General features: G+C 39.4%; 1 protein-coding gene across 2 annotated transcripts; it reads left to right on the forward strand.

Moving 5' to 3' along the window:
- The first annotated feature begins 776 nt into the window (after positions 1-776).
- Positions 777-9417, forward strand: ebag9 (estrogen receptor binding site associated antigen 9). Of its 2 annotated transcripts, none has more exons than XM_069656262.1 (7): positions 777-840; positions 1545-1639; positions 2139-2214; positions 2403-2558; positions 5142-5252; positions 7106-7197; positions 7689-9417. In XM_069656262.1, the coding sequence occupies exons 2-7, from the start codon at positions 1557-1559 to the stop codon at positions 7804-7806; spliced, it is 636 nt and encodes a 211-aa protein (XP_069512363.1). In that variant the 5' UTR covers positions 777-840; positions 1545-1556; the 3' UTR covers positions 7807-9417. The 2 variants fall into 2 exon arrangements, with proteins under 2 accessions (XP_069512363.1, XP_069512361.1); XM_069656260.1 differs by having other exon boundaries at positions 783-1058.
- The last annotated feature ends 2863 nt before the right edge of the window (positions 9418-12280 follow it).

The raw sequence follows: 12280 nt of genomic DNA on the forward strand, positions 1-12280 counted from the left end.
ATATAGCCTGTAAACTAGGCTAATTTTACCTAGGGGGCGTAGATTTTCCTCTTCTTAAGGTTTTATCTCTGTTGGCACTGTCTCAAAACTCTAACCGACTAATACTTGGCCTGATTTCTGAAAGTATAATAATACATGATATTTTTGAAAGCTGAAAAACTAGAAAACACTATCATGGTGACAATAAAAATAGAACAAGTCGGTCTAAAACTGGGAAATTGTGGTGTTACAGCAGCAGGTTATCAAAGCGAATGCAGCACTGGAGAAAATAAATACAGAGTAAAAATAACCCTAACACTAGAAGAAAGGAATTTATACATCCAGGAATTCTAACAGCAATAATAAATAATAACCTAAACTATATTAATCTAAAATATAAACTAACATATATCTGAAAAGTAAACCTACTCAAGTAAATCTAAAATATAAAACTAACTTTTATCTGAAATGTAAATAAACATTACAGGGAGGTAGAGGTGTTAATGTACCATACAGTCTTCAGAGTTGTAAATGTACAATTACAGTGTATAGGTTGTTAATGTGCAAATGTGCACATTTAGGCATTCCCACTTGCATGTCTCGTGGTAGTTCGTTTAGACCAAAAACTGAATATAAATACATATTTATGTATGTTAAATATCTAAATTGAATAGTTTATAATCGGGAATTAGCGTATGGGAATAACAGGGGTTGTTCCTCCCTCAATTTCCGAGGTTACGTGAACGCAGCAGGACCACGCTGCACTTCCCTGTTCCTGCTCCTCCCAGATCAAAGATGGCAGCCATGGGACAGAGATGAGAGACGACACATATTAAGGAGTTTTGTCATGAAACCACATCGGTGTGTACAGCTGTTACATGCTTGATTTTGACATGACAACGATATAATTTGTCGCTGCCAATGTGTCGTCCTAAGCATACATTTAAAGGATTCAGAAATATCATGTTTTCCTGTGGGCTAAGCTAGCAAGCTGCGGTTAGCACATAAATGAACCTGTCTCTGCTGCCATACAAGAAGAAAGCAGCTGCTTTGCATACGGTCTATTGACATTTTGCAAGGTTAGTATCTTTTTTATAATAACTATAAGACGCGAGAAATTCTGGTGTAAAGACACAGTTTAATTGCGTTAATTTGGACTTGTGTTACACCTTCGCTTGTGTTGCAGTGAAAATTCCCTAAAGGTTGTTTAACAAAGGTATACATCTGCCAATATTATTGCATGTGTAGCTGTCTAGTTGTATTCATTGCATGAAATGTCAACATTTGCAACAAACTACACTTGCAAGGTTGCATTTTACTAACAGGCCAGTGTCACGACTCTTGGAATTATAATTAATAATATGACTGATCTGATGTTATCACACGCAGGAACTCTTTCTCTGTACCGGCTGACACCTGGCCAGCTATTCTCAATGTTATGCCTCCATAAATACAGGTCTACTGGAGACAGGGTTTACTACACATCCTCATGCTCTGTAGCAAAACAAGAGTCACATCTACATTAAAATACAAATGCTAATGTTTTCTCTTTCCTTTCCCACAAGCTCAAAATCATCATGGCCGTCACTCAGTTCCGTCTTTTCAAGATCTGCACATGTCTAGCCAGCTTACTTTCTTTCTTTAAAAGATTGATATGCAGGTGAGTACAACTGAACACTCAAAAAAAATGTAATGTCCATTACACCTGATTCATACATGCGTATTTTCTTATTAACGTAAATGGTGGAAAAACCCTTATGTAACAAAAATGCACAGCATATAAAGGTAATTGTTGTTTACATTTTTGATCCACCACCAAATAGCTGTTATCCTGATTGGAGATTGGCACTTAGGCCCCTGCCATTAGTGTGTGAATGGGTGGTCGGAAGACTAGAAAAGCGCTATATAAGTACAGTCCATTTACTGTTTATATTATTTTTTTGTGGATCATGATAAACTAGATCATTGTTGATGTGTGCAGGCTCAATTAGCACTGGAATGTAGCAATACAAAAATGTTGTCAATTCAAAGAAGATAGCTTGTATTACAAAGGGACTTTCATGGCTGGAGAAGGAAGAAAAATAAATAACTGTGCATCGGTAATGCACAAAAATTAAACCCTGTCAGTGGATCACTAATTTTATGATATTGCATTGTAGGAGCGGAAGAGGCCGCAAGCTCAGTGGTGATCAAATAACCCTCCCGACAACCGTGGATTTTTCGGTACCAAAACAGGTTGGTATTGAGTCAATTAACAGCATTTCCCATGAGAAGTTCAGAGTGTAACGTTAAGTGTTTGACATGCAAATTACATCTGTAATCGTTGGACTATAATTCTAAACTTGAATGTATATGCAAAAAAAATTAAAGCTACACAAACATCTGCTCTTCAACATTTTTTTTTAATTGTCATGTCTGCACAGCCAGAGATTGAGGAATGGAGCTCTTGGGATGAAGATGCTCCTACGAGTATAAAGATTGAAGGAGGAAACGGGAACGTTTCCCCTTCACCCAATGATGTAGATGAAGAGCCCGACTACTTCAAAGACATGACCCCCACCATCAGGAAAACACAGAAGGTATGTTTGCAGACAGTATAGCTGATTCAGCATAATCAATTGGCTGCAAAACAGATGATAAACTTGTCCTGAATAGATAATTTCTAAGTTAGTGAAATGCGCAACATGTCTCTCTGACATTGCATTGTAGTTTAAAAATGATTAAATGTCAAAGGTATAATAAGCAGGATTTTTCCTTGCATTTTGTCAACAACACATTCAAACTGGGCCCCTCCTCCTGGGCTCTTCGTCACCAGAAGCTCACTCTCACTCTCTTGTGCGAGAACACGCCGACCCCGCCCAGCTAACACCAACAACATCACGGTTACCTTTGCGCTAGCATGCTAACCGCCGATTAGCTTATCCTACCCGGTTTGAGGCACCTACCTGTCCAACAGAAAGAAGGCCAACTCTGCATCGCTCTTTCGCCATGTTCGCCGGTCTGAATGGGGCCCAGTTGCTAATTTAAAGCACTCTCACACTCACCTGTACGCTGTGATTGGCTCAGGGAACCACAACAGCGCCCCTCCTGAAAACGTCCCGTGCAAAGCAAAACAACAGAATAGATGCAGAGAGAAGGGTCTCACAAGGGTCTGCACACACACTCACCAACACACATGTACAGAGGCCCATAAGTGATTTATATTATATTTTATTTGTAAAAGTCTATATTTTATTTTTCTAGGAAAATCGTACTTATTATACCTTTAAATTAAATGTATACTCAGACATTGAGGGAAATATAATGTGTGCAGTCTTTATAGATAACATCAATTTCACTGCTACTTGATGTTTTTGCCGTAGCTGATCACAAACACTGGAAGTAGTGGTAGGCTTTCTAGCAATGCAGTTTTCTGCCAGGAAATGATCCGACGCCAATCAAAATCGGCCGATTTGGGCTGTAATTAGGGGCTTGGTGATCGGCCGATCACCTTTTGAAGTCCCGATCACTCTAACCGATCGTGTGACGTAAAACTTTTGAGCACCATTCACGCAACACACCAAGCAGATTAATGTTTTTTTCCGCAGTGACAGTGAAGGCAAATAAACTTGTGCGTAATCAGGGAGGATGGCTGCAATTGTCATTTGGTTTTCAGTCTTTACCTCGGACAGAAAATGTCTCATGTTCTGAGGCTGAACCCGCGCTCTGCTGGAATCACCAGCGCCACTTCAGCCAAAGTTTAGAAGTCAGGCAGTATTTATCCCAGGGAAGTGATTAGAAGTTAGCAAGATTCACTCAACGGATGCAAGCACTGGCTTCACCAGGAGGAAATCCTGCAGCATGCTCTCCTCCTGCTCCAGAGGTGAAGCGTCACCGCTCTGTGACCCGCAGTGATCACAGTCAGACGTGCTCCAAAGATGGCATTCCGTTTAACACACTATAAAAAATAAATGTATTCACATTCTCAAACAATGGGACTGGGCTGTGAATGACTTCAAATGACTAGATCGCGCTCAATTTTCTAATTTATTAAACCGAAGGATGTTTATCCATCATTGTTAAAAATAAATCCGTCATTGAAGGAAGTACAACTAGATAAAATCACCCACTGTAGACATTAATACGCATGTGAGCCTGTTGTTAAAATTGTTAAAGTTCCTTGTTTGCACTTATTGCTGTTGGTTAAACTGTTTGTAGAGAATGGGTTCATTTGTTCTTAAGACTAGACGTTTTTTAACTGGATAAACAGAATACTTCTCCGCTGTCACGTTTTTATGTGTTTAGGTTTTATTATCAATTTCTATATTTTTGCAATCGTTATCCTTAACATTGTTAGGCTAAGTGTTTCAGAGCTGTCGCTTGTGGACACAGTTGATACAGAGAGCCCCATTTACTTGTTGTGTAATATGTTCGCAGAGCCTACAGGTTTCAGCGTATATATTTGTTTATTTGCGTTAATGGTCTACATATGTGCAGCACACTTAATTGTTCTGAACAGTAAACACTAAGGTCATGATGTATTAATTTCTCCCTCTGTAGAAATGTTGGAAAAATGCCTTTAAATCGGTGATCGGCAGATCTCACTATTAAAATCGGTATCGACCCTAAAAATTTTGATCGGTGCAACCCTATGTGTGTCTGGATTAAATAGCAACTGACAACTTTCTCAAAATGAGGATGTATCGTTAACAACATCTATAGACAGATAAATTGGCGGCTCAGTGGTCAGCAGTCCATTTACCATTTTATCATTTTCAACAGGTTTGACCATAACTTTGTTTATCGAAGCTTTATTTAAATATCTGTTTAAATAAGTAAAATGCCAGACAATACATCTCCAGACCAGTGTTAAAGGAATATCAGTTGAATGATTGCGATTCTTCTGTCCTCAACCTTTGCCTGTCATTCTGGGTAATAGAGTACTTGTGATGCTTATGATTAATGTACATACATAAATGAATGGAAATGCATGACATAATGTAAACAAGAATAATGGACTATAAATAACATTATCACGTGCTTGATTTTTTAAAATTTTAATATTAGAACTACTATATCTGTATTATATAATGTGTTATATTATAATAATATGGGATTCATATGCGTCACAAAGTGCCTTAGTTTAAGTGTTAGCCTCAGTCTCTCTGATTTCCATGTTGCAGATAGTGCCAAAGAAGAGGGAGCCTTTGAACTATCCTATACCTGATGGCTCAGCAGGTTTCTCCAGCAGACTGGCAGCCTCTCAGGACATGATGACCTTCAGCCCACCTTCAGTAAGTTCTAGTTGTGTACCTTCTTTGTTGTGAAGGCCCGAGTTCCTACTTTTGAGTGCTGTCAAATGAAAGCAGCTCTGCCATACATTTTGATCATTCATGTTAGAGGTGTATGTGTGAAAAATCGTCAATTTGCGACCCAAAAAGCAAGGATGAAGCCGATGAATGTGTTGGCATCCCAGCCTTTATCTCATATATGTAGACTATAAAGGTTATACAGTATAGGTTAGTAAAACGTGCTGTAACTTGTAAGGCTTGTAAAGACTGTTGTTTAAGCTGTTAAAGGCAGAATTTGAATAGAAGTGCAATAAAATAATTATTTATTCTCACATCTTTTACTGATATCTTTAAGGCCACAGTAGATGACAAATCAAGCGTTCTTGATGTGTAATATACAGTACACATTCAAGGGATCAGAGATGTAGATGTGATTTTTTATGTGGAAATAGCTTGTGAAATTAGAAAGTGGTACAGGTGTACAGTAGAAGGCCAATCACAGCCCTTTTTAAACAGGTCTGCAGTAAGATAAGATAATTCTTTGTTGATCCCTAGAGGGGAAATTCAGCTGTTGTAACAACTCAAATACAAAATAGCAAGAAGGTAAATACAAATAGAATAAATACAATAAGAGGTGTAAACAACTGGTATACAAAAGTGACAATCTAAAGTGACATGGTATGGCATAAAGTGACATGAGTGGTTAATAGCAGCAACATTTCAGCAGTATGAAACAGTACAGTATAAAATGAGGTATAAGATGACATAAATAAGGCCCCCCATTACACCACTTTGCACTTTTACACCATGCCTAACAACGCTGACGTATTGCTGTACCAGTGTGTGATGTTAGATATGATGACCACAATTCAGGAGAAAAAGGGTAAAAACAACAGCGTCTGCCACGCACACCAAACACACAGACAGAGCCCTGTCCTGCCCACTGCCCTTTTACACAGAGCTCAATTCAGCTCTGTTACTCCCCCTGCTGACGGCTTAGAGCAGGGGTGTTCAATTAAAATTGACAGAGGTCCAGTTAGAGACATTTTTCTCAAGCAAAGGTACGGAACATCATAATGTCTAACTTGTGTTGCAGTTATTAATAATAATAATTAACAATTTTGAGTGTCAAAACATTTATTTCCTGTATTCTGGTTATTTTTTATGCTCCAGTTTGTGATGGAAGTGTCTTTATATAACTAAAAACAAATTTTTATTTTTAATTAATTTTATTTATTTTTTAAACAACAAACAAGTAGCTCTGTGTAACTCAGGTTTATCAGTGAAGTGTTTGAACTTAACTGCCGCCTGAAGTCTCAGTTAACATGACAGACAGGCAGAGTCAGACAGTGTCCACGTTGAAGTATGGCCACGGTCACGTAACGAGTCTAAACGCTCTGTTTTCATTCTCTACTTTTGTCATTTTAGAGCATGCCATGTCTACTTTCCCCTGATTCACTTCTCCCACTATGTCTCTGTAACTCTCCTCTCAGCTGGCTCCTCTATGTGTGTTTGTATTCTCACACACCCGCCATCTGGGTCCGGATCCTGACCGTGGTTCGCCATTTGGTGACCTAGGGTTCAGAGGAGAATGGCATTACCCCCCAGTTCTGTCTTCTTACCTTTTAGAACAGTGAGGCAGAATAATGATGCAACAGGCTCTCTAAATGGGACTGCTAACCTTTCTTTCTTTGATGCTTGTACATTAGATTTTGCAGTCGTTTCAGCCTTTGGAGTTTAGGAATAATTACTTAGCTAGATTAGTGATTATTGAAGAGTTTTGACAAAATTAAGAAAATTAAAGCTTTAATGTGGTAGTCAAAGAGCATCCCTAAAGATATAATCTTTTGGTGCAGGCTGAACTGGGAGAAATGGACAACTGGCAGGAAGACACTAATGCCTGGGAGGATGAATCTGATGCTGCCTGGGAGACAGAGGAGGTGCTCAGGTAACTAAAGTGCTTCTGTGCTCATGTACAGTACATACAGTAGATTTGCAGCAATTCTAGTTTGGCAGAATTTTTCAGTTCCGCGTTCATCGCTAATAATGCACTAGTAATTATAAAGCTGTAAATGGAAAAAGTGGCTTCTATTATGTAACATTTGTATAGTATCAGTATGAGTGTAATATGACAGTAAAATATGCATGTCTACTGTAATTCTCATGGAAAGATGGATTTTGTTCAAAGCATGAATTGAAATAGGCTCCCTGGCCACCATACAAACACTGAAAATTATACTGCAAGCTCACTTTGTTTTTTATTTGAGCAGTGTAGTTTCACACAATGGCCAGCAGGTGGCAGTGTTAGCCATTAAATAATCACATGAGAGCAAAGAACAGGTTTTTGTTTTGCCCACACCCTGCTGACCTAGCTTCCATTGATGTGCACTGTAATGACATTGCTTGCAATCGTGTGTTTGTCTTGCCTTCATTTACCAGACAACAGAAGATGGCTGAGAGAGAAAAGCGCTCCATGGAGCAGCAAAGGAAGAAGATGGAAAAAGAGGTTCAGAGGATGATGAAGAAGGAGCAGAAGATTGCAGTCAAGCTCTCGTAACATTTTAGAAATGCTCAATGTTGAGCCAAAGGGATGAGGGGGGGGCAAAGACTCTTAATCATTTGTTATTCTGTCTTTAAAGTCATCAAACCAACCCCATGCTACTTATCTGTTAGCAAACTGTCCTCCTTCTCCACCCTGTTTCCACCAGCAGCCATATTAGTCACTTTTCCAGCTGCAGCAGTGTGAAGTGCATTATTCTTGAGGGCGAACATCACACCTGGTCTAAATTCTGTTATTGTTGCTAAGTCATTTGACTTCAAGGGAGAACTGTATGCGTACTATCCGGTTCATCTTACGTAAATGGTTAGCTGCAGCATTTGAAGACGCCATGTAGATTTTGATTCGATCTGTCGGGTAGCTTAGAAAAATGTTCGACTTTGTTTTTTCTCCAGGAGCATTTGTAAATAAACAGGTACCTGTGCTACCCTTTGAGACTCAAATAGGGAGTACAATTCCTTTTTTTGTCTTATTTATGATTAATTTTATGCTTCACTGTTCACCAGTGACGTCCCTTGGTTTGCTTAATTATTGTGTTTTTATATTTATGTCTTTCATTGTATGAAAACAGATTTTTTTTTTCTAATGAATGTTGCTTGATGTTTCATGATCTCCCTGTGCTGTGCAGCCGTAGTACACTGGAAATAAGCATTAAAAAGAAGGCGGAAGATTTTCAATATGACTATGATTAAATGACCATAGACTAGTTAGCTGTGGGTTCCTATGGTAATCACATGGCTACTCATCTGCCATTTAATCTCCTCCTGTGTCAGCGTGCGATATTCAAAGAAAATATCTTGTGATCACAGCATTGATTTTTTTTTTTCTTCTTCAGGGGAGGGGAAAGTTTCTCTGCTCTTAAATAGTTGATACACTCGCTGAACAGATGCTGTCTTTATAAAAGATGCAGCACTTTCGCAGTGGGACCTCAGACCAGTTACTTTGGCTGATATGCAGATACACTTTAAATTCTTGCTTCTTTCACACGTGTAAATGTGAGGTTGACAGCCAATGTTAAGGTTATGCATTGTTACAGTGAAATAACCAGCCAGTGGTGGAGGAATGGGCAACAGTGAGGATAGGAAAGGAGTTGTCATGGAAACATTGCCAGGTGAAGAAAGGCCCTTATAAATTAAATGTGCAGACATGATAGAATAATGCCTCAGGTCTACGATGTCTGTTTAAGGACTCGGGTGAAGGTGAGGGAGGCACTTTTTCAAACCGAATGTTACAGTGAAGGCTTGGCGTCTAAAGTGCTGATTCTGTTCACACTGAATGATGAAATCACTAATTAATGCATGATCCAGTTTAAGAGTTTAATAGAAAGCAGTTGATTATTTTAAGGGACTCAACAAACTATTAGTGTTTTTTGGGGGGAAATGCTCTTTTCCAGTCTGTTCCACTGAGAAAAGCTGCATTCTCTGTCTGCTTTTGTCATTTTGCACTTTTAAGTTTTCCAAAAATGAATCACAGAAAGCTCCTTTGTTTCTCACTGTTTTTTCTCATTGAGTGACTTCATGTTATAAGAAGAGGAAAAAAAGCTCAACAATCCAGAAGGTATGGCAGATTGTTTACCTGCTGTATAAGTCCACACAGGTTTTAATAAAAAGATTTGATTCATAACTCTTGAGGTGAACAACTTCGGTAATGAGTCTCCTGCCTGATGAGTGCATTTTACAACAGTACCTGGAATTTTGTGGTAGATGTATCACGACAGATGGAATTTATATAAAATCTGAGTTTCTCTGATTGTAAAACAAACTGAAATATCACTTTTGCCATTCAATTTCGTCTGGACATATGTGCTGGCCAGAAGATTTCTCCCTTGCCCCCCATTAAAGTTAATATTTGTGGGTATTTAGGTCAAACCTTTAAAGTGATAATCTCGAAGATCTCAGTTTCGTTCTCTTTGGCGGCACCTATGGCAATAAACGGTCCATATTGCGATCAATAACAACATAATTTTTACATCCACTGATAGATATTTTTGTATTCTTACTTAACCAAATTTACAATTCGTAACCAATGGTTAAAGTGAGAAATGAATGACATTATGGCAAATAAATTAATAAACAGATGTATGGTTAGGTTTGTCAACTTATACACTTGGTCAAAGTAGGAGAAACTTCATGGTCACCATGAGTAAAAATGTGTATTGTAGGTCTTCAACAGAACATGAACTCTGGTCTCCTGTCAGACTTGCTACACACACAACTCACAAAAATAAGTCGACTAGTGCTGAATGTTAGCATTTAGTGTAAATAAGGAGGTATGGAATTGTTAAATATGGACGTAAGTTCAAGGCTCCACACTGACAGGTAAGAGGACATTCACATTAAGTTAAAGTACTAATCTTGAACATTTCAGTTTTGTTGTCTTTGGCGGCACCTATGGCGATAAACAGTAATTGCGGGAGCACACTTCCCAGAAATCCAGACAGTGTCGCATGTGTGACGTCCACGGCTGGCTCCGGTTGTAACTCTTGATTTTCCTCGCTGACGGACGCCTTCCTTTTCAGACTTTGTTTCTTTTTCTTTGGATTTTCACTTATTTGTGTAGTCATCGATCTTTTCTTTGTTTGTTCAGCCATAGTAGATTACTGTTTACTCGCAACACTTGCAGAGACTGCAGTGTCCGCCTATCCTCTCTGGCAGACCAACCACTGCTAGGTGATGAAAAACGCATCATTAACTGGGCGCTGCTTGTGGGGTTTTTTTCTGTGAAAGTCGCCACAGACACCCAGTCTGTAATACTGCGAACGCAAAGGCTTTCATCAGTGGCCCGTAGGCTCAATCACCATTGTGTTAATGAAAATCTTTGAGATTATCACTTTAAAATCAGTATTAGCCTAAGCTATAATGTTTAGTTCCTGTTATTAAATATTAGCATGCTAACATGCTAAACTAAAATGGGGAACGGGAAAAAATTACACTTCTTAATCATCAGCGTGTTCAACTGTGAAGAAGCTAGAAGCATTGCTGAATCTTATAATGGCATGCAAGCACAGACACTAGTCTTGTTATAATGACACCATTATAATGTCTGACACTGAGGTGCTGTTTAACCTGCATTGACAGACCGCTGTCATCCCTCGTCTGACCCCTATTACAATGTCACCCCAATCTGTCTGGGGACTCTGCCTGCCTGCCAAAGCCTCACAGAGACTGGCCCACTTTCAAAAAGGGACAATGCACGTAATCAGTCTTCAGAAAGGGAACAAGCTATATGGGTGAATGCTTGTCCCTCAAGGGCCAGAGACGCAAATGTACTGATTTTACACGACAGTTGTTTTCTCAGCTGGCTTAACTTAATACTATCGCTGCCCACTCATTTTAATCTAGCATCCACAAACTAGTGTGGGTGGGGATTAGAGCATCTGACGAATCATTAGTCTGAGGCCTTATGAACTGAGAAAGGTCATAGTTATGCAATCTAAGACACGTTACCATATGGCAGAGTGCAACACGGAAATGGAGAAGTCAGATTGTAAGCACCAGGTCTTAGTTCATTTGGACTTATGGGTGTAAGTTATGTAATAACGAAAGCAGTGCTAGTTTTCATTGGTAGACGAACATCTGTACTGGCATTGACCCAGTTTGTACTGTTGTGAGGGCACAGACAGCATTTTACAGCCTCTGCGAGATCCTAGTTAAGTGGATCTAATGCACTTTACATTGTCAGCCCCACAACCCAAGGGACATCTGAAAATACAGGCTGAGAAAGCCTTACGTAAGATGAGCTGTCGAGGGAGCACTGCTTGGTTGCACTTGGGTTCATATTTTTCCTTTTTATTAATTTATGTGAACATCTTGTGCAAATGTAGGAACGTGGTCCCTCCCAGTCTTTCCTAGCACTTACCAGAGGTCTTACATAAGCCAAACTTTAATTGTTTCTGTTCAGTCATTTTCAGCCCCGTAACACTGGGATCTCCAGCAGGCGAGTTACCCTGGTAGTAGCTCACCAAGAGGTTCACAGACTCTGTTCAAAAAAGCCAACGACAATAAATGCACTTTCAAAGCCTCTTCCCACATCAATCAAATACACAGATGTCCCACCCCCTCTAATACAAAATAATAGGATCAGCTGTCAATTAAAAACAGTGATGCTCCTGGCAAGTTTGTCAACGCCTGAACCTTACCAATCACAGCAATGCTGCAGCAACCTCCATTGACAGGTGGGGTCAGTTATGCTGTACGCTAGTTGAGCTAAAGTGAGTTCGGTGCTATTAGCCTGTTTAGGCAGATTTATGATAGACAATGAAGGTGGCCACGCCAAGAAAAGCGGAAAACATACTATTTCCACAGGGAGTGGGAAAGCAAGTTTTTTTTCACAAATGTGAAGGACAAGTGTGTGCGCCTCATCTGCGGTACCAGCGCTTCAGTCTACCAAAAGAATCAACATGGGGCGCCACCAGCAATTACAGCGATGTAATGCAAGGAGCTCATGGCCACTTTAATTTTTTCAAATTAGCTCT

The sequence above is a fragment of the Semicossyphus pulcher genome, unplaced genomic scaffold (genome assembly GCF_022749685.1).
Source record: "Semicossyphus pulcher isolate SPU_LCO1_2020_fin unplaced genomic scaffold, fSemPul1.0.p SCAF_9, whole genome shotgun sequence".
NCBI classification, from domain to species: domain Eukaryota; kingdom Metazoa; phylum Chordata; class Actinopteri; order Labriformes; family Labridae; genus Semicossyphus; species Semicossyphus pulcher.